The following is a 23,460-nucleotide window of genomic DNA, read 5'->3' on the forward strand; positions in this document are numbered from 1 at the left end:
AATGTCCCTGAGATTAATTATTCCTATTGTTTTTCCTCATAATGTTCTCCTGTTTCTGAAAATTGTTAAATAGTTCTGTGTTGTGCACTTTGGTGAACTATAGACTTCAAACTTTTACCGGAATAATGTGTTGTTGTTATTTTCTACTGCGTTGCATGTAGAATCATAATGCATAATTAGCTCTGTTAATATATTTTCTAGAATTTCTGAGACGTATTTGGAAGAACTTATACTGGGGAAGCCTTTTTTTAAAAGGCCAAAATGACGGCTGCAGAGAATGTGTGCTACACGTTAATTATAGTGCCAATGGACTCGGAGCCACCATCTGAAATAAGCTTAAAGAATGACTTGGGTATGTAATATTTCCTGAGCTATTGTTTTATACCTTTGGGCATATTTGAATCAGAAATTTAAATAACATAGTTTGTAGTCATGTTATCATAAATGTACAATTCTTTTAAATATTAGAAAGTTGCAATGATACTGAAGATAAACAGTCTAAAATATATAGTGATAGCTGAAGTGATTAATGAACTACAGAGCAATGAAAGCAATTACAGAGCAATTAAAAAATATTAATGGCTTGAATAATAAAAATGAAAGAGCCCGGCAGGGAGACAGGTTACTCAGTATCCCTCAGAACTTAAGTTTACATAAAAATAAATTTATAATGGGCTGTTTTGAGCATGAAGCAGAGCTCTGGGCAATGTCTCAAGGGCAACCATCTATTTTGCATTCAAAGCACGCTAGCTGTGTGTCTAAAACTGGATTTTTCATAAAGTTTCACATTCAAAACAATTTGAAGTAAAACATTTTTCACACTCTTGAGTATTACTTTTCTGCAGTGTGCTGATCTTATATCTTTGCAATAGATTACTCCTCACTTGGACACTTATAAAAGACTTTGTTCTATGATTACTCTGTTTGCATTCGAAATAGAATTGCCTTCAGTGACTGAATGTATGAACTTAGTAGCAATTATCAGCAGAGCTTCTATTTTTGCTTCATTGGCCTGTGTACTTTTTGTTGTCGGAATACAAAACAACTACACCAGTGTTTTTTTCAAACTTGGAATATTAAGTATGCCACCTGGGAAATTCTGGGATTTGAAGTCCACACATCTTAAAAATTGCCAAGTTTGAGAAATACTGAATTATACCTTCATCAAAGTAAAAGAGCTATTAATGACATAGTTATATCCAAAAGAAGCTGTGTAAAAATAAACAGAAGTGGTTTGCAGCACAAAATAACATACATTGTGTATGTTATTTTGTTAACATACATTGTGCTTATTTTAAACTTTTTCACTTAACAGAAAAAGGAGATGTAAAATTGAAGACAGAGGCCTTGAAAAAAGTGATAATAATGATCTTAAACGGTGAAAAGTTACCAGGACTTCTGATGACTATTATTCGGTTTGTGCTGCCACTTCAAGACCACACCATAAAGAAACTGCTTTTAGTATTTTGGGAGATTGTTCCCAAAACAACTCCAGATGGTAGATTGCTGCAAGAAATGATCCTTGTTTGTGACGCCTACAGAAAGGTAAATATTTTAATTGGATTTAGTATGAATAAACGAAAAATCAAATATTCTTGCTATAGATCAGTTTATAGTATTAATTTTCTCTGTGAGCAACTATAAGGACCAGTTGCCATATAGGTTTTAAATAAGCTGAATCATTAGAATTGCATGATTTGTGATCGGTGTTTCAAAATGCATTTAGGATGTCATCTTGCTAAAAATGACCAGGTGTCACTTTATGCCAGTTTTTTAATTCTCTCAAAAATAGATTCTTCCTTTTTTATTGAAACACTCTGGATTTATATATATATATATATATATATATATATATATATATATATAGATAGATAGATAGATAGATAGATAGATAGATAGATAGATAGATAGATAGATAGATAGATAGATAGATAGATTAGATTAAGTTTTTAATACATTTCTTTAAAACATACCAATGTATGTTAAAATGTCTGAAGCAAAACAATATGAATAGAGCCATGCATACAGTAGATCTAGAATGGATTCAAAGCAGAGAAGTAATCTGACTGCTGACACCAGTAGACATAAATCCTGTAATATGTTTTGTTAATGTTGTTGTCTTAGGATCTTCAACATCCAAATGAATTTATCAGAGGCTCCACTCTCCGTTTTCTTTGCAAACTTAAAGAACCGGAACTGCTAGAGCCATTGATGCCAGCTATCCGGGCATGTCTTGAACATCGTCATAGTTATGTGCGCAGGAATGCAGTCCTTGCAATTTATACTATTTACAGGTAAATTCTATCTATTGACTAATATCGCAAAGCCTGCATATAAAAAAAATGTTAACCTTAAATGTTAAGCTAAATGGTGAGGTTTTATTTATTTTTCTTGAAATTGATGTATTGGCTAGTAAAGGCTTAATTACTGGGCCATTTATCTGTTTTGATTTTGCTCAAAAAAGATTAAACCCCAGAGTACTTATTTGTGTGTGTGTGTGTGTGTACACATATACATACATACACAAATTTACCACACATACTAACATTACCACACGTATATCTGAGATATTATAAATTGCAGATATTATAAAAATAAAAGCTTATCATTTCTGCTGAAATTCATATGCATGATGAAAATTTACTAACATTTAAGGATTTATAGTAGTCATGCTTTTAAGTAGTCTGATTGATGTTATATGTTTTTTTAATTTATGGTGGTTTCTTTATGTGGTGGTATTGTTCTATACAACTGGATAGATCATACATTATAGGTGATAATATGTAATGAATAAATTGTATATCAGCAGTGTATGCCCATTTTCCTAGAAGCTGATATAAACTTTTGTCTTCGATTTGAAATATTTAATCATTTTGAAAAGTGTTTATTTTATTTTTGATGCAAGTGAAGTAATGTAAATTTAAGAAAAATGAAATTGGAAGAATTAGCATGCCAATTAGGCCATAAGCCAGAAATTACCTTTGTGGAATTATTTTTCTTGCCAGCTAGTAGTCAGATTGTCTTAGAAAGGACTTTTACACACTTGCTAGTGTCTTGTTAAACAATGCATTAAAAAAAATAAGTAGAAGGCAGACAATCAGCTCCTATTAATTTTACATTGTTTGCTCCCTCAGTTATAACATGGATATAATTTCAGTTTTATAGATTCACACTATTGGTGAATTTTTCTTTTATGGAAATACAGTATGCTAGTTTGGAAAATCTTGTTAAAATGCAAATTGCATACCCTGAAAGAAGAATTGTTCTTTAACTCCCTCATCCTCCCAGTTGTGTTGCAGTTTGTGTTGCATTATCCAATTTCTTTGCTTGTAAGTATTATCGGTGCTTTCTTTCCCAAAAGAAACTTTGAACATCTTATACCTGATGCCCCTGAGCTGATCCATGATTTTCTGGTGAATGAGAAAGATGCAAGTTGCAAAAGAAATGCCTTCATGATGCTAATTCATGCTGATCAGGTAAAAATATAGCCTACCTAATTCTGATTGTATTTACTAATTGTGGTTAACTTAGCACTAACACTTCAATCTGATTTCTTCACTGATACATGCCAAGTCACACTAGCCTAAGTTTCACTGTGCATGTCCATCATCTAAAGCTTTGTGAATCCCTGAATTCTAATCCTTCCATAGCCTGAAAAGAAATTCCAGAAAACTCCATCCCTGTTTATGATGCATGTTTGCTAATTCTACATCCAACCCCCTCTGCCCAAATTTACTTTTCATCACTGTTTTATTTTAGTGGATTTGGCAGGCATTATATAAATAATAATTCCGATAAAGTAATTATGAGGTCCCTCCTAGATAGAATGTCAAATATAAATATGTATAAGGAATATTGTGGAACTAAATTTCAAATCAGTATAGCAAAACTCATACTTGATTTTGTTTTTGTTTTTTTATTATTTTTAAAGGACCGAGCTTTAGATTACCTGAGTACCTGCATTGACCAAGTCCAGACATTTGGTGATATTCTCCAGCTAGTTATTGTGGAACTAATCTATAAGGTGCAGTAAATCAAATTAATCTTTTACAATGAAAGCAATTACCTCTGAATAAGATATGCTACTGAAATAAGATTCAGTTGTGAGTTCAGTTAGTAATTTGAGAAGCTTGAAAATTGAGAAGAAATTGTGACAGAAGCTTTTATAAGCCAGAGTATACACTGTTAGATGGAAAGAGAATTAGATCCAAGCACTAGAAGACGTTTCTGTTTGTGCCATCTATGACTGTGGATAGCTGTCTCTTCCGTTTATATTTTATTGTGTCTATATACTGTACTTGAGGTTTTTTAAGTTCTTACAATTGGCAATTGGGGTGGGTAGGTTGCCAAAAGGGTAGGAAGCCGTGAAGTACTAATAATAATAATAATAATAATAATAATAATAATAATAATAATAATAATAATAATAATAATAATAATAATAATAATAAAGTTGGAAGGGACCTTGGAGGTCATCAAGTCCAACCCCCTGCTCAGGCAGGAACCCTACACCATTTCAGACAAATGGCTGTCCAGTCTCTTCTTAAAAACTTCCAGTATTGGAGCATTCACCGCTTCTGGAGGCGGGTTGTTCCATTGGTTAATTGTTCTAACTGTCAGGAAATCTATCCTTAGTTCTAGGTTGCTTCTCTCCTTGATTAGTTTCCATCCATTGCTTCTTGTCCTGCCTTCAGGCGCCTTGGAGAATAGCTTGACTCCCTCTTCTTTGTGGCAGCCCCTGAGATATTGGAACACTGCTATCATGTCCCCCCTCATCCTTCTCTTCGTTAAACTACTGCTTGAAGTTTACTCCATTTGTCATTGTATTTTTTTAATACTGGGTACTTTGAAATATAGTCTGATGATGGTCTTCCATTATAATGTAGTTATAAAGGAAGTAAGCATTTTTTAAAAAATATATTCTGCATAAATAATGCTTCTGTGTCTCGTTTCCAAATGTAGGTTTGTCATGCTAATCCATCAGAAAGAGCTCGGTTTATTCGCTGCATCTACAACCTACTACAGTCATCAAGCCCTGCAGTAAAATATGAAGCAGCAGGAACATTAGTCACTCTTTCCAGTGCCCCAACCGCAGTCAAGGTACCACGGTGCATTGTGTCTTAATAAAGTGTGAGAATACCGTATAGTCAGAAACTAGGCAGTCTTCATGCTGATTAATGATGCTTGCCAGTCAGGTTTGAAAAGTGTTATGGGCCAAGAGAATGGGAAATCTGGTTGCCTTGTAGAACTGTTTGGCTTGTGCGTTAAACTGAAAAGCTGTGTGAGGAGTTCTCACCAAATCGAAATCAAGCCCTTCAGATAAACTTTTCAGGAAAAAAAGTGACCAATATAAAAGGAGAACTCAAAAAATTCAAAGCATCCGTTGTTGATTTTTGAGCTGTGTAGTTCACTTAGTTCTTTCTCAGTTACAGTTGTTTTTGGTAAATATGCAATCTTGTGAATTGTTGTCTATACAGTCATATACAAAACCGATGCTAAATGAAATAATGTACCTAATCACTCAGATGTGGATGCGCTGCAATTTGGGTTTGGATCTGCAGTTTGCCTTCAATTTACATTCAGTCTTAGTAAAGGGAAATGTGTCACACAAGAGATGGTCAGATATTAGAGGTTTTTCTTTTTTTGGACCGCTAACATGATTTATCTAAGGGAAAGAGAGATTTGAAACATAACATTTTATTTCCAGTCTTTCAGGTAACCCTGTACATGCAAGTGGGTTTAAAATCTTTACAAATATTACAGGACTTCCTGTTTTTCCCACTTTTGCAAGTTGTACTACTTGTGTAAAAGTGGGTTTAAATGTTCACAGATATAATATACTTCCTATTTTTTCCACTTTTACAAGTTGTAGTAGTTGCTTAAATGATTGCATTTTATTGATTTATGTTTTAACTTTTTTCGTCTGGATCACAAAAGGATAGCATGTTAAATACCTTAATTCTGTCTTGTAACTTAAGGCAGCAGCTCAGTGCTATATTGACCTGATTATTAAAGAAAGTGACAACAATGTGAAACTGATTGTTCTGGATCGCTTGATTGAACTCAAGGATCACCCTTCCCATGAAAGAGTACTACAAGTAAGTACAATAAACTACAATTTAAAGTAATTAATTCTGTACAAAATTTCAGCCTGAAATTTCTCAGGCTGGTTCATGAGTGCCTATAAATGAAATGTCGTTTATTTCAGGATTTGGTTATGGATATACTGAGAGTTTTGAGTACTCCTGATCTGGAAGTTCGCAAAAAGACATTACAGTTGGCGCTTGATCTTGTATCTTCCAGAAATGTAGAAGAGGTAAAATAAAATGTTACTCTACCAATATACTTGGAAATATATAGATTCTTATTTTAATGTTGTAAAATTAATATTGTACAGAATTGCATAATACACAATTAATAGTATTGTTTTGTCACTAGTTGGTGATTGTTTTGAAGAAAGAAGTCATTAAAACAAATAATGTGACTGAGCACGAAGACACTGATAAATACAGACAGTTGCTTGTTCGGACTTTACATTCTTGTAGTGTTCGGTTCCCAGACATGGCTGCAAACGTCATTCCTGTGGTATGTAAATCAACTTTGTTTTCATTGCTCTGCAATAGTTGTTATTGTTAACTTACCCCGGTTATCAGCTTACTTTAGACAATATCATTATTCATCCCTAATTCATGTTTCCTTTACATCGCTTCCTTAATTAACTGTTTATCTTTGAGACACTTCTAACTTACATAGTATTTCTTTATTTGAGAAGTAATGTTTAGTCACTACCCAGTGCCTGGTGCTTGCTGCATCCAGCCCCAGAATTGGTTTAATTGGTTAGTTTAATTTGTAGATATTTTGTTTTAACATAACTTGTCATTTCATTGAAAATAGTGGAGAACAGTCACCTTTTGACTTTACCCAGATTTAGTCAAAAAACTGATCCAAAAGTAGGCAAGCTAGGTTCTCGGTTCAGAGTTACTTCTAACCCAATCTTAACCTCTTATACCATTCTCATTTATTTCCAATGGGGTTAGGAAAATTCTGTATTCATTTTTCTGAGCTGAATTTTAAAGAACAGAGCTTTACAATGTTGTTAACAATCAGCTTGCTAGATTCATGCTAGAGTTAATCTACTTTTCAAACTCTGATCTCTAGTTCTCTAGATTAAAATGGGATTGAATAGTTTGTAGTTCAGTCTGGCAAGGCTGTTCTCTGTCTCTCTCTGTCTCTGTCTCTCTCTCTCTCTCCCTCTCTCACACACACACACAAAATATATTTCTTTTTATGGAATTGTATTAAGAATTTTCTGTTTACAGAAATATGTCACTTTCATTTAAGTGTTCATAATTTAGCTTTACTGGGTCATGACCTACATTCCAGGCAAATCTATTTCACGTATGTTATATTGATTAAAAAATGAACTGTGCCACAGCTATTATCATTTAGATACACATCTTTTGCTAAGCTGAAGGCCATCCATTCTGCATTCCCGATCTACATATTAAGATATCTCTAATTTATTAGTGGAATGTACTATGGTGCTAATAAATCATACCCAAATGTCTTTTGTCAATGTAAATTGTCATGTCAAAAACAGTTGAACATAAATGCTTTTAAACTGGCAGTCTTTCCCATTCTTAACCTTGTATTTGCCAAAACTTAAGCAGTTAATCTTTTGTGTCATCCCATGATTTTCCACAATAGTTCAGGCAAAGATGTGAGATATTAAATCTCCAAATTTTACCAAATTCCGTAAGATTTCAGTAATGTTTAATTTAATATGGGGGGGAGTTGGTGCTGGCATACATAGTCGGATACTGTCTTGCTGTATCTGGTATTAGCCAGTGGTACAGTGGTTTGTTCCAAATTTTGTAGTGCTCATGTTCATACTTACCCTTCTAGTTGATGGAGTTCTTAAGTGACTACAATGAAGCGGCAGCTGCAGATGTGTTGGAGTTTGTGCGTGAAGCCATTCAGCGTTTTGATAATCTCAGGCTGCTAATTGTAGAGAAAATGTTGGAAGTCTTCCATGCAATTAAGTCTGTCAAGTAAGTTTAAGATCTGCCTTGAAAATTCACTAACTGAATTTCAGTGTGGATTACTTTTAAGACTTTGTGTTTGTAATACTGTCAGCGCCACTGAAAGAATCCATGTACAAATGACTTTGGATAAGTTTCTTGCAGTAGGAATGGATTTTTATTGCTGAAGATTTCTTTTTTCTCTGGATGCATTTAAAATTCCATTTTGATGTGTACATAAAACTTGCCAGATCTAAAAATGATCCTTAAAGAAACCTGCATTGCAGTTCTCTTAATGCCTACTGAAAATATCTCATTGTATTTACTTGGCTGTGTTCCCAGGATTGCAGCCTTTTGTTACATCACTTTATCACAGAATTGCATTAAATACTTTCTTAAAGCAATCTGAAGCACAAGTGACCGTTTCTAAGTAAAATATGTGTAGATTAACATTCAGGGATTTTCAAGTTTCATTCTTCTGTATAAACTGGCCCATTTCTAGCCCACACAATTTTTAAAAAGGCAATGTCCAATAGGGTATTTTTTTAAAAAAATCTACATATGTGAGTGAAATCCAGTAATTCTGGATTATTTTTCAAATAATATATATGTATATATTCTGTTTCAGGAAGAATATGAAGCCTAATTAATAAACTACAATTTGTATTAAAGGTCCCTCAAAGGTGCAATTGTATATATCTCAGGGGTAGGCAACCTTGGCTCTTTTATGACTCGTGGACTTCAAAGTTGGCTGGCTCAGGAATTCTAGGAGTTGAAGTCCATGAGTCATAAAAGAGCCAAGGTTGCCTACCCCTGGTATATATTGTACATGTACTGAGAGAAGGTCTCAGAGAATTTGTCCGAATACTTGTCAGGACTTTGCTATCAGTTAATTTTTGTGGTTAGTTGCAGAAAGTCCATTCCTGCGACATTTCCTCTCCTACCTGTCAAAATCATCTCTGCACTGGCAGCCCTCCCTTTGGAGTGCTTTCTTTTACTTAGACCCAAGCATGCATCTGTGACCTTCACGCAACTCACTGTATTGCTAGAAAGAAGATTGGTGTCAGGGAGAAATCGAAAAGAAGAGTTATTTTGCTGCTCTTCTGCTTTTTCTATACATACTTGACGCTCACGCTTGATAATCGGTGGAGTAGAAAAGGGCATTTCTTGAAAGGAAGCTACACCCATCTTTAAATTTATGATTTATTTTCTTTGATCTGGGATAAGTTGGTGGCTCTGTGCAATTCTTTACAAAATCAAATCCATTCTCATAAATAACCTGGCTGACTATAGGTAGTCCTCGCCTTACAACCATTCCTTTGAAGTTACAAGGGTGTGACTTAGGACCGTTTTTCACATGGCCATTGCAGCATTCATCCACGGTCATGTGATCAGAATTTGGATGCTTGGTAACTGACATGTATTTATGATGGGTGCAATGTCCCGGGGTCTTGTGAACATCTTTTGCAGCCTTCTTGACAAGAAGACTCAATGGAAAGTCAGATTCACTTAATATTAAAATATTAAAGAGCCGTGGTGGCGCAGTGGTTAGAATGCAGTATTGCAGCTAATTCTGCTGGCTGCCGACTGCCAGCAGTTCGGCAGTTTGATCCTGACTGGCTTAACGTTGACTCAGCCTTCCATCCTTCCGAAGTCGATAAAATGAGGACCCAGATTGTTGGAGGCCATAGGCTGACTCTGTAAAACTGCTTATAGAGGGCTGTAAAGCACTGCAAAGCGGTATGTAAGTCTTATTGCTGTTCCTTTGCTGACTTAAAAATTGCAGTGATTCACTTAACAACTGTAGCAAGAAAAGTCACTTAACAACTGTCTTGCCTAGCAACGAAATTTTGGGTTCAATTGTGGTCAATTTAGGATTACCTGTAGTTTATTTTGCTTTGCTTTACAGAATTTATCGGGGAGCACTTTGGATCCTTGGCGAATACTGCAGCACACAGGAAGATATACAGAGCGTAATGACAGAGGTCCGTCGATCATTGGGAGAGGTATGTGTTTGCATTTTTGTCAATTGGAAATATTTTCCCAAGCTGATATACAGTATTTTAGAGGAAAAACATAGTCTTTGAAAAATTCTATCGAATCTTGAAACCGGTTCTTCATTTCTTGAGGATGCATTTAGGAATTCTTTAAATGAAAAGCTATGTAATAGTATCCACAATTTCTGATAGAGTAACTGAACAGAGTTTCATTACGTTGAAGTAATTGATCATTTCATTGATGGGTAATGAAACTAATGGCAACCTTTTGACAGAAATATAATTAATATGGGCCTTCTTATAAAAAGGATTGATTAACTGGGAGGCATTTGTGATAATGGAGTGTATCTGCCAACCTTCAGCTCCCAGTGGAAACAATTCTTTTCTGCCCTCATTTTAATTGAGAATCCTCGAAAGCAGTATTGGGGAAACATAGAGCAAAGACAATTATGAGACTTCCATCTTTGCAAAGCAGCTCAGATAACATTGAGTTTATAGATTTAAAAGAAATTCAGAAAATTCTAATGATATCCAAGATCAAATCCAAATTGTCCTTCTCCCAAAATCTTTTGATCAAACAGTTTTGTGTAATAATGAAAAGATAACTTTACCTTGAGTGAAATAAATCTACATAATCTTAAGTACTAATAGGAACAGAAGCAATACTCTGCTAGATTGGATCCCTGTCCAGCAATCTATTCTTACAGTGGCCAAACAACTGCACAAGGAGCTCATTAGTCTTCCAGCAGATGGTCTTCACTGCCATGAAGACTGATAGCCATCGGTCCCCATGACTACCACAAACTTGCTCATTTGAATGCAAGTTGGAATGTACAACCATTTGTTATTGCAAAATACGTAATGCATACAGCAGGAGTAAGATTATTAGTAATGAAATCTCCTAAGCTTATAGCCTCTTCTATTTTCCCATCTTTTTATTGTAATGTATTTATCTTACTGCTTGAAATGTCTTTATTACAGCTAGAAGTCAAATGTAAATAAAACATACATATGTACGTATGCATATGTGTGTGTGTACACACTTTATGTATTTGTATGTACATGTGCATGCTTGGGTCAATTTTGACTCCTTATAAGAAAAGATGGATGGTACATTTGAAAGCACAAAACTGAGCAATCTGGATCTAGGTATATGTAGGGGTGTGGGTCTATACATATGTTGTACATAGTATGTTTTAGGTCTGTGTCATGTATGTGTTTCACTTTGAGAGCGGGCAACTAAATTTCATTTTTGATGTGTGCCGTTGTACCCACAGTAAAAAAATGACAATAAAGGTCTGTCTATCTATCTATCTATCTATCTATCTATCTATCTATCTATCTATCTATCTATCTATCTATCTATCTATCTATCTATCTATCTATCACTCATCTTACTCAGACAAAAGAGGCAAACCAAATACATGTTGGAACCACAAGGAAAGCTCTAGTCAATTCAGATTGAGTAGCTTCAAGAATATTAAGTTTGAAAAGATAAGGAGTGAGAGTAGGAGAGAGCAAGTTTGTATTTTTAACAACTTTACTCCTACTGCTCCTTTTTTACATTCAGATCCCGATAGTAGAATCTGAAATCAAGAAAGAAGCTGGTGAGCTGAAACCTGAGGAGGAAATCACCGTGGGTCCTGTCCAAAAGCTGGTAACTGAAATGGGAACTTATGCTACACAGAGTGCCCTTAGTAGCTCCAGACCTGCCAAAAAGGAAGAAGAGAGGTGATTAAGTTTTTTTGCTGTTCTTAGAATGATTTGTACAAACATACGTATATGTTTTTTTTCTTATAATTGCACAAATCGCTGAATGTGATTTTTATTTTACCTTTCATAATATCTCTTTGGTACTTTTTTTTGAATTTCCGGTTTGGACTTCAGAATGTAATGATAATAATTTGTTATAATAACAGTTATTTGAAAGGACTGCAACTTATATATATGTAGGAGATGAACAGGCTGAGCCTGAGGGTGGGGTCAAATGCATCATTAGGCTGGAGGCTCTATGCCCCCAAGACACCTAAGTCCAGTCCCTGAAGTCTGTTGACTGTTATCTGGCACCAATTTAGTAGATCAGATTCTTGTGCATAGATAGCATGGAATAAACTCACAGTGCTTTTGAACTCTGTTCTGGCTCTAGGTTTCTTGCACCTGACAAAATGAAACTCATAGTCATGGCAGCAGACATTTCTCATCCATTTTATAGCCCCCTCTTCCCCTAATCCAGGAGTCTGCAACCGTGACACCTTTAAGACTTGTGGACTTCAGTTCCCAGAATTCCTCAGCCAGCTATGCTGGGAGCTGGGAGCTGAAGTCCACAATTCTGGGAGCTGAAGTCCACAAGTCTTAAAGGTGTCATGGTTGCGGACCCCTGCGCCTAACCCTTCAAGTAAAATTAGAGGCTAGAAGTGAAAAAAGAGTTGCAGAGGATTGGGAATATTTTTTTTTCCTATGAGTTCTCTTGATAAAAGCATTCCACCTGTGGAACAATTAATATCATTTCTATTCAATTTTTTATAAAGAAAATCTAACAAGATTCTACTTTTTTTTTCTTTAGCAAGTAGCCTTGAATTAAAAACCACAGTGATCCTTCAGCACCTTCAAGTTGGCAGAATCATGCACAAAAAGAATCTTGCTTACAGTAGCACAAAGCACGAATGCAACATTTTAATGAAGGAATTAGCGGTTTGCAGCTTGTGGGGGGAAAAACCTTCCTATAGTGCTTGTTGCAATCAAGTGATTTCCGTGAAATAACTTGGCAAACCTTTGATAATGTTAGAGCTAGGTTGCTTTTTATAATTGGCAACTTCATGAATACTGTATCAATTGTTAAAAGTCTCAAGAGTTTGCAACATTTTGTATCCAAAGACTTTTCACAAAAACATTAAAAACCTGGCAAGATTTTAGTATTCTCAAACTAGAATTAGAACCTTTAAAAGCCTGTGAGATTTCAGCTATTTCTTTGGTGGATTCATGGATGAACTCTAGAACCTGGGAATCTTACCACAAACACCAACATTTCTGTCATGTTTTTACCCACTTTTGGAGGGAAATGGAACAAATAATTGACTTTGTCACTGACCACTTGTGAATTTTCTGTTTTCATAATTCTTTGGTACCTATTGCTAAGATGGGTACCTTACCCATGTAAGGTATGTGCTTCTTCTCAGCCAGTATTAGGTTGGTAATAGTTATCTGTGGTCATCTAGAGTTACTGAAGCACCTAAATAAATTTTCCTTTAGTATATAAACTAATGAACTCCCCAGCAGATAAAACTGTAATGAAAGAACCTTAGATGCAGGAGACAGGTTAAAGTTCCCAAAGGTATTTGAAACTCAAGCTCCTATATTCATCATATGTCTTGATCTTATCTGGGGAAAGTTTTGTCACAACATGAAAATAACTTTTGCATAGTTGCAATGGATCATTGAAATATCATACAAATGCATACAAATTCCTTCATACAGCTAAGTGAAAGCAGAAGGCACGGGATTGCCAGCTGCTCTTTTTTCTGAATGTCAATTTTACCTTTTCTTTGTAGACCTCCGCTGAGAGGCTTTTTGTTGGATGGTGATTTCTTTGTTGCAGCTTCCCTTGCAACAACTCTGACCAAGATTGCTTTACGTTATGTGACTCTGGTTCAAGAAAAGAAGAAACAAAATGTAAGTGATTTTTCTCTGATTCATAGAGGCTTTTGTATCATTAAATTTCAATTTTTAGGCAATAGCTGTATACTCAACTCACTTATGGTTCTTTGCAGCCTCACATGGAGGTACAATTGACCGAACCGTTTGCTGTCAGGATGTTATTTTTGTATGGGTTTCCAAAGGCAGCAACTTGGTTTATTGTGCCTTAGAGTATTTGAAACAAATCAAAGGACACCATAAGTTATCTATGTAATTAATTTAGAGAAAGAAAGAGACAGTGTTATCCTAAGCCCAGTTTAGACCAGGGGTCTTCAAACTTGGCCCTTTTATGACTTGTAGACTTCAACTCCCAGAATTCCTCAGCCAGGCACACTGGCTGAGGAATTCTGGGAGTTGAAGTCCACAAGTCATAAAAGGGCCAAGTTTGAAGACCCCTGGTTTAGACCCTGGATGATTGGAAATTGCATGCCAAAGCATCTTCCCTAAAGAGGGAAGGCTCCATCATGGTTTTTCTTTGGCGCCACTTGGACATATTTAGCATAAGTAGCCTGTGTCTTGCAATTGCTACTTTTTTAGGTCTTAACTCAGTCTTACATGTCATTTTGAAGAAGAGAATAGTGGAATGCATGGGATTAAAAGAAATGTCAGTTGTTTAATTATCATCTCTCTTGTCAGTCTTTTGTCGCTGAGGCGATGCTGCTTATGGCCAGTATTCTCCATTTGGGCAAGTCTTCTCTCCCCAAGAAGCCAATCACAGATGATGATGTGGATCGGATTTCTCTGTGCCTGAAGGTGCTCTCAGAATGTTCCCCTCTTATGAATGATATTTTCAACAAGGAGTGTCGGCAATCTCTCTCTCATATGTTGTCTGCTAAGTTGGAAGAGGAGAAGCTGTCTCAGAAGGTGAGAACTGATCTCCACCTCTGTACTTAAGATCATTAGAAAAGATCGGTTCAGTGCCAATGCCAAGGACCAATTCTTAGCAGAAGCCTTTTCCTTTTTGTTTACACTTCTCTTAACCATTTCTTTTTTTTTTTCCCTTACACCAGAAAGAGTCTGAGAAGAGGAACGTGACCATTCAGCCAGATGATCCTATTTCTTTTATGCAGCTTACTGCTAAAAACGAAATGAGCTCAAAGGAAGATCAGTTTCAGCTCAGTCTTTTAGCAGCTATGGGAAACACTCAGAGAAAAGAAGCTGCTGACCCACTGGCATCCAAGCTCAACAAGGTAATATAGATTCTTCCCAGGCAGTTCTTCAACTAAATCCAGGGAAATACCTTATCTCATTCTAAATAGTGAAATTTAATGAAAGCCTTGGAGGAAACTGCAAATAGGGCTTAGCCAGTGGGTGAAGCGAAACGGATGGCCTGGCTTCCTAGGCGAAATGAGGAAGCGCAGTTAGAACTGTAAATATAAAGTTTATTTAACTGTATGACTGAATCTCTCCAAATATGGATTGCCATACTGGTGAGAAAGAGTAATTGTGTTTTGGAATACAGTAATTCATTTTAACAGCTTTGGGATATTGGTGAGTGTAAGAGTGGCTTGTTGAGCTACACAGGATTAAATATTACTGCTAATAAAAGTAAGTGCAATTTTTTTCACCAAAGTTCTTATCTGTTTTTTAATAAGTCAGCAATACTTGGATATTCAGGCAACTGCATTATATTCATTGAGGTTATTCTGGTAGAGACTGACAATTCATGCCTAAGTATCTCCTTATCCTTAACAGGTAACTCAGTTGACAGGTTTTTCAGATCCCGTCTATGCCGAAGCATATGTCCACGTCAACCAGTATGACATTGTGTTGGATGTGCTTGTGGTAAACCAGACCAGTGATACTCTACAGAATTGCACGCTAGAATTGGCTACCTTGGGTAAATAATCCACCATTTTTACTTATTTCTTCTCAATATGTCTGCTGTGTTTCTCATTAACATTGTCCTTCTGTGTTCCCTTCAAACCATTTCAATTAGGCGACTTGAAGCTTGTGGAAAAGCCATCCCCTCTGACCCTTGCGCCCCACGATTTTGCCAATATAAAAGCGAACGTGAAAGTAGCTTCCACTGAAAATGGGATTATTTTTGGCAACATCGGTAAGTGTTCCGTTGTATATCTAATGTGGGATTTTGAAAGTGTCAAATCCCCGTTGAGAGAAAATGAATGGATGGATGGATGGATGAATTATATACAGTGTACAATATAGGAGTTAATCAGCAGCACCTAAAATACTGGAGAATACTATTTTCAGAAATGAGCCACTTTTCAGAATGAAACTATGTGTTTATTCAGCTTTAAAACTGTCACAACATATGTTGTTCATTTCTACTGACTTTTCTCTCTCTATTTTTAGTATATGACGTTTCTGGAGCAGCCAGTGATAGAAACTGTGTGGTTCTTAGTGACATACACATTGACATCATGGATTACATCCAGCCTGCTACCTGTACTGATGCTGAGTTCCGTCAGATGTGGGCAGAATTTGAATGGGAAAACAAAGTGAGCTCTATAAACTGTTTCAATATTTATACTTTTTATTATTGAATATTTTAAAGAAAGAAACCACGAAGTATAAGAGTCATCTAAAAGAATAAAAATGTAAAGCACAGTTAATAAGATATAAATAAGCAAACATGGAATCTAAAATGTCATGGAGATTACTTTCTTAAATCGTATCATTAGTAATTTATAAAGTTATGAAATGTGTTACATCACTGGAAGAAAAATTAAAAATCACTATTAAGCTTTAAATTTAAGAATATCTGGTTAACATAATATAAATCATTAACTATAATTATAAGTGATAATGAATTAAATCAGTACCAGGGTTTTGAGTAATTCAATACTGGAATCACCATCCACAAAAATATTGGAAAAAATTGATTGATTGATTGAAGTTATTATGGATACTCAGTTATTATGGACATTATGGATACTGGGTGGCTTCAGTTTCTGTAGGCTCTGTTGAAGTGTTTGAAAACTAGGGTTCTTTCAGAATACACTTAATGGTAACATTTAAAAGCCCAAGATTAGAGATTAAAAGCCATGTTTTCAGTTGTTCCTTATCAATTGAAAGATAGCTTGAGGGTTAATTTCTATTTATTTTTGAAGGTTACAGTGAATACCAATATAGTGGATCTGAATGAATACTTGCAACATATCTTAAAATCAACTAACATGAAATGCCTTACCCCAGAAAAGGTAAGATCTTATATTCAGATCTGGAGATAGATTGGGGCTTTCTTGGTATTTCTTCCTTTCTGATCACCCATCCCTGGCATGCACCTGCCAAAAACTTTTCTTGAGGCTTAGATCCTTGGAATGGCATAGGATATGTTGGTGCAAATGACACCAGTGACAAGTGGAATGCTTTTTCCTAAACATTGTGACTGAAGAGTTTACTAATATTACGCTAAAGAATTTAATGGGTTTAAAATTTGCTTTAATTTGGCTTCACTGTCCATTCATGTAAATCTGTTCTTGGATGAATAAGGCCTGTATATGTTTATTGCTTTTTGGATGGTTTGAACTGTAATGTAACGAGAAGATCAAACATTATACCACAGACCTGCTCAATTATTAAGCTTCAAGAGGAAAAATATATTTTTATAAACATTGTATCAAATGTTGTTTTCTAGGCACTTTCTGGTTATTGTGGCTTCATGGCTGCCAACCTGTATGCACGCTCCATATTTGGAGAAGACGCACTTGCAAATGTCAGCATTGAAAAGCCAATTCATCTGGGACCTGATGCTCCAGTCACGGGACACATAAGAATTCGGGCAAAAAGTCAGGTAATTATATTTCTATGCTGTTATTTTCCTAAATTTGTGAACTTTTCACATCAGTGAAATGTTTGCTCTTAATTTACCATTTATCGTTACTCTGATGAATAATTTGATTACTGTATATTGACTAATGTAGCACATTATCCTGAATGAATTCTTCAGACTATAGGGAATGCCCTGTGAATCTTTGTAGAATAAACATGTAAATCTGCCATTAGGAGAAGTGCTGATGAAATAGACAAGTCCAAAAATGACATGGGAATTTTCTGAAGTGCCATGAGCTGGATTATATTTATCACTATATATGTATCTTCTGAAAAGTTGCTGGATATATTTGAAAAACTTTTAAAATTACCGTACTTATAATTCAGTGAAACTAGCTATTATGAAATATTTGGGTTCCTTTCACTCCCCATTACAGTACAATTGGGTTTGGCAATTAATATGTACAAAAAATTCAGAATCTCAGAATTTGTGTATCATTGCACTTCAGGAAGAATACTACAGTTACTTTTAGAACCCATGAACTGCCAAATTATAAAAATCAGCAATACTGTAACATACCAATTCTGTTAATCGTATTTATTTATACAGTGCTGTAATAGCATGCACTAAAAAGTAATTTTTCCCAAAAGTCTTAGGAAATCAGAACAAGATTACATTTAAATACTGCTGACAAAAATTACCTAGATGAGAGTCTGATTAATGGGACATGTTTTCAGTTATGAGATTTTCATCTCACTCAATTTGCACGCTCATAATCTGGAGAAAGGAGAAGAGTATTGTCATGAGATGCTATCCCTCATGATTAGGTGGCCACCTTTTGCATTACTTATTTGATGATCTAAATGGCTTTTGATTTATTATAGCATCGAATTGAGAAGTTTCTATAAAATGATAAGTTTTAAGATTGTAACTAAAAGTTAACTGACTAAAAGGCATTACCCAAAGTTTTTCTGAGCTGTAGTGGTAAGAGAAATTAGGAGAAAATGTGTTCAGCACTGAACTGAAGAATTAATTGTGATTTAATTATTTCAGGGTTTTCTCATAAAACATTCCAAACTTCCTAAAAAATCTTCTCAAGAGTCATGCAGACTTTGGGGAAAAAATATTTTCCTTACATGTGAATTACTGAATATTGAAATTATTATTTTAATTGTGATTATTCTGTTCCTTACAGGGAATGGCGCTAAGTCTTGGTGACAAGATCAATCTCTCTCAGAAGAAAACTAATTTATAAGATTCTTCTGAACATTTACAACTAAATGCTTGGAATTTTGCTTGTTGGGGATCAGAACATTTTTCATATTCTGTGTTTTTTGGTTGTAGAAGCCGAACTTGTAATGAATAAATTCCAGCAAATAATGTTTAGGTTTTATCATTCAAGATCATTGTTGATAAAACTTCAAATATATTTTTTCTCTGTCTGTAAAAGTCAATTTGTCTAGTCTCTTACATGTACTCTTTCCAAACTAAAATAAAATACAATTCTCTATAACTATGTTGTGTTACTTGGACATCAGATCTATATTATTGAGAACTTCAGAAAAATTTCATAGTAAACTTTAAGATAGACTATGAGCAAAATTAGGATTTCTTGTCATACACACAGAGACATATTTATTTATTTAATTTATATGCCACCCAACTCACTATCAAGCGACTCTGGGTGGCTTACAAACATCATAAAAACAGGCACAGAACATTTAAATATTAAATAACTAGAAACTGAATAAGTTTTGAAAACTAGAATATTATGGGGTGGAGAAGGATCTTGCTACTCCGAAAACCACCTCTAATATGGAATGCCCTAAGGCCAGTCAGCAAGGCTAGGTTTTTAGGCAGTTATGTAGCCCAAGAGAACGGGGGTGGATCTCAACTTGAGGAGAAGGAGGAGGATGTTCCAGAAGGTGGGAGCCATGCCAGAAAAGGCCTTTCTGGAATGAGTTAGATATGAATTTCATATGAATTAGACCCCCTTAGCAGCAAGAAGGCCATGTTTCCTGAGGTAATATGCTTTCCAGTAGGCAAAGTAGCACCAGTGTAGCCTACTACTGTATATGGGACTTCTGGTATCCTGATTTGGGGGGGGGGGGGCTCTAGTCTCCATTGTGTCATCAAACTTAGTAGGCTATATATGCATTATTTTTAAGCTTTAAACACATTTTTACCCTTTAAGTTAGATTTGTTTTCTCTGGACTTGTGATCTTCAGGAGTAAATGCCTAGCAAAATTTTCAGATCACGAAACAGAACTTCAGGTCATTCAAACAATAGTACATTTGCATTCTGAACAATTCCTTTATATTAAATGAAAATGAATGTCAAATGTTCAAGTATGATGCTAAGTTCACACACTGAATGAAGATAAGGCTTATTAAAAAGCCCAGAATTTGCTAGGTTCCCACATAATTATAAACCAAAACAACCAGGCCGTATTATGGCTTAACTATTTCTTGTGACGCTATTTTGGTATTGATTTGAAATTTGGGCTGTGCTCCAACTCCCAATAATGAAGCCTGAATCTGATACTACTCAGGGATGTTAATTTTTACTTGCCCAAGATGGATACAGCATTAATCAACCAGCCCCAATTCAAGACTCCCAAGTAACTAATCTCAATTTGTTATTCCAGAAGTTAAAACCGTGTCCATACAAATTACCTCTGCCATCTTGATAATGATGGTTTTACAGCAGCTACTCCATATTCTTGTCCTGAATGGTTCTATGTGACTTGCACTTGCAAATTGCAATCGTGAGCAGTGGGATTATTTCTTTTCATTACCATTCTCATTTTTGATATTCTTTTGATTCCTCTCTTCTTTCCAGCCTATCTCACCTTTTGCAGTACAGGTAGTCCTCGACTTATGACCACAATTGAGCCCAAAATTTCTGTTGCTAAGTGAGACATGTGTTAGGTGAGTTTTGCCCCATTTTACCATATTTCTTAGCACAGTTAAGTGAATCACTGCAGTTGTTAAGTTAGTAACGTGGTTGTTAAGTGAATCTGGCTTCCCCATTGACTTTGCTTGTCAGAAGGTCGCAAAAGGTGATCACATGACCCTGGGAGTCATAAGTAGGAGTCACTTGCCAAGCATCCGAATTTTGGTCACATGACCAAGGGGATATTGCAAAGAATATCCACAGAAGCCAAAAGTAAAATAAAAAATGAATGCATTCATCATCCAGAAAAGAAGAGGTCTAACCCATGCTGTTTAACACACTGAAAATAACGTAAAAGCTGCTTCATGCGAATAATATACGTGTGAAGAAATAATGGAGACTAAATGAGGATGTTCTGCACGCTGGTACATCTCTCATTTTAGATCAGTGCATCTGGCTTTTTATGCCTCTTCCTTAGTAAGTGATAACTTTCTTTTTTTTTTTCTTTTAACCATTACAATGTGTGTTCTCACTTTGGAATGTTTGAGTTCTTCAATAATAAAATGCTTTTGTTGCCATGGGAACATTGTCACTTTTGGAAAGGATACTGTAATTATGTGTTGGAATGCCAAGGAAATCTGTACTGCCATTGTGCTGATATGAGGAACCAATAGATATTCATCTGTAAGTCATTATGGATCATTTATTTATGAAAAAAAAGAAGCCTCAACTGTACATTTATATATAAAGGAGAAATGGAGAATTGCACCTGAGCAGACAATTCATGATATTGCTTCCTCTCCCAAGATTTTCTGTAATAAGAAAATCAATAGGTTAAAAAAAAAAACCCCTCTCCTACGTGGCAGGAACAATTGTGTAAAAGATATTGTAAAGGGGAAGAAATGTCTGAAATAAATTACAGTGTAGAGTAATAAGGTTTATTTTCAGAACAATTATTGTTTGGCTTGTCCTCTGCATGTTTTTGCAAGTCCTTCGTTTACAGAAATTATCATGTCTGCAAGTTTCCTTGCTCAACTGCTTTACATTCTGCAATTGTCTGAGCTTGATTCTATAGGCTACCTGCATTTTTCTGTTGCTCATTGTACTGCAACAAGAGGAACATCTTCAGTCTTCCAACAATTGCTTCCTGTTGCTTGAAAAACCAAAAGAAAATGTAACGCAATATAGAAAAAATAGGGGTTTTTTCAATAAAATTTCCCAGGAAAACATATACAGTTTGTAGCCTACCTTTTGTTCACTTAATGCTATTTCCCTGAATGGATAGCACCCTCAGGATCCATTCATTTCTGTTTATAAATATATTTCAATAAATGTTATTGAAATGTTATTAACAACCTTCACTCCTTATCTAAAAAAATGGTCTGCCAAATCCAACACCTTCCTACAATTACTTGCCAAAAGATTTGGACAACTGAAAACATTCTTTTGGAAAGTCATTGAGGCCATTTGGAGGTTTATCCGTGTCCTCAGGGTCACCTAAGTAGTGCAAATGTGTGTGGAGCCTTCTAGGCTGCAGGATGTTTTCTGCCCTGTGTCCCTTCACTGCTGAAGACAGGCGCAGGTTGTTGGGGATGAGTCTGTGTTGTCTGAAACTTAAACTGAAGCACAAATGGTTCCTGTAGTCTGCAATGTTTTCTGGAAATCCGTTCATACTCCCGCACCATTTGAAGGGTGTTCATCCCAAAGTACATAGCTAAATGTCTACGGAAATTCTCAGTCATTCAGGTCATGGTTGTCCCAAAGTTGCTTTTTCAGGACATCCTGCACACATTTGCACTTCTCAGGTGACCCTGAAGACACAGATAAACCTCCAAATGGCCTCAATGACTCTCTAAAAGAATGCAAATGACCAGCTGTCTACAAGGAATATAAATCCTTCCATTCCTCACCGTCCAGTCAGAACTGAAGAATAGAATAGAACAGAATAGAACTTTATTGTCACTTTGAATGTACACTAATCGGCATACATTAAAATGAAATTTCGCTGCATATAGGCTCTCAAAGGGTCACCAAGCTACTTGGATGAGAAGCAAAACGTCTTCAAAGAAAAAACAAGAGAGTCCAGTTGCCTCCTGAAAAAGCACCTTTGGGACAACCGTGCTCCGGATGACTGAGAATCTCCATAGACATTGAGAGATAAGAGTTGTTGTTTTTTGTTGGTAGTGTGCCCACATGCCCAGAAAAAGGACAAAAGTAAGCAGGAGAAGACAGTTTCCTGACAAATGGGATAGAGAGATGTATGCATAGTAATAGTTAATTGATGCCTGCTTTCTATTTATGTCTTCTGCATCAGCCACTTTGTGAGAACTCCCACATACTCTCAGAATTCTGCATTCAGTAGAATTATAAATACTTAATGCTGACTACATTCTTGCAATCTCAAAACCCACATATTACATCTGTCTCTGTAACTTCTGTCCATAAATGAGACTCACATTTATTAAGTAGATTCTATTTTTTTCCTTTTTCTAATGCTTTCATTCATAAATGAATGCTGTGGCATTCAGATGATATGTGTACTCTGCTAGATTATAATGGGGTAGCTAAATTGAATTCTTCCAGAAAGACTCTCTTTAGAATTGTATTTATGGATCTCTTTACTTTTCTTAAACTCTCAGATTAGAGAAGTCAATTGTATGGATGTCACATTATGCCCTGTCCTTGTATACCTGAATTCCATAACTTCCAGAGAGACATAGAAACCATGTTTTCTTACACCATTGTCCACGGAGAGGGAAAAGTCAGGATAGTGATCATGGCAGTATGATCAAAGCTCCAGTTTTCTATACCTGCTCTGCCTTCTGCACTATTTCTTTATTGTCTGTCTGTCTGTCTGTCTGTCTGTCTGTCTGTCTGTCTGTCTGTCTGTCTGTCTGTCTGTCTATCTATCTATCTATCTATCTATCTATCATATGGTGATGTTACATTAGTCAGCAGACTATTACGCTAATACAGAGTTGTTTGACTGCCTTAAGACTGCTAGCCCATTCAGTTTACGCTCATGTGCTATCCTTGGTGCACCATAGCGGGTGAGTTAGTTCTGCACCCAAAAGAAAAACAAACTGCATCCTGCAGTGCTCTGGATCCTGAACTAAG

General features: G+C 35.7%; 1 protein-coding gene across 1 annotated transcript; it reads left to right on the forward strand.

Moving 5' to 3' along the window:
- Positions 1-242: 242 nt before the first annotated feature.
- Positions 243-18,954, forward strand: COPB1 (coatomer protein complex subunit beta 1). Its single transcript, XM_015824314.1, has 21 exons — positions 243-352; positions 1,316-1,545; positions 2,125-2,294; positions 3,362-3,476; positions 3,932-4,024; positions 4,963-5,100; positions 5,979-6,098; positions 6,209-6,316; positions 6,439-6,585; positions 7,906-8,051; positions 9,931-10,027; positions 11,589-11,749; positions 13,567-13,687; positions 14,348-14,575; positions 14,722-14,901; positions 15,407-15,551; positions 15,651-15,770; positions 16,028-16,173; positions 16,786-16,875; positions 17,313-17,468; positions 18,643-18,954. The coding sequence occupies exons 1-21, from the start codon at positions 262-264 to the stop codon at positions 18,700-18,702; spliced, it is 2,862 nt and encodes a 953-aa protein (XP_015679800.1). The 5' UTR covers positions 243-261; the 3' UTR covers positions 18,703-18,954.
- The last annotated feature ends 4,506 nt before the right edge of the window (positions 18,955-23,460 follow it).

Source organism: Protobothrops mucrosquamatus, unplaced genomic scaffold, assembly GCF_001527695.2.
Source record: "Protobothrops mucrosquamatus isolate PMUCROS unplaced genomic scaffold, P.Mucros_1.0 scaffold2198, whole genome shotgun sequence".
NCBI lineage: Eukaryota > Metazoa > Chordata > Lepidosauria > Squamata > Viperidae > Protobothrops > Protobothrops mucrosquamatus.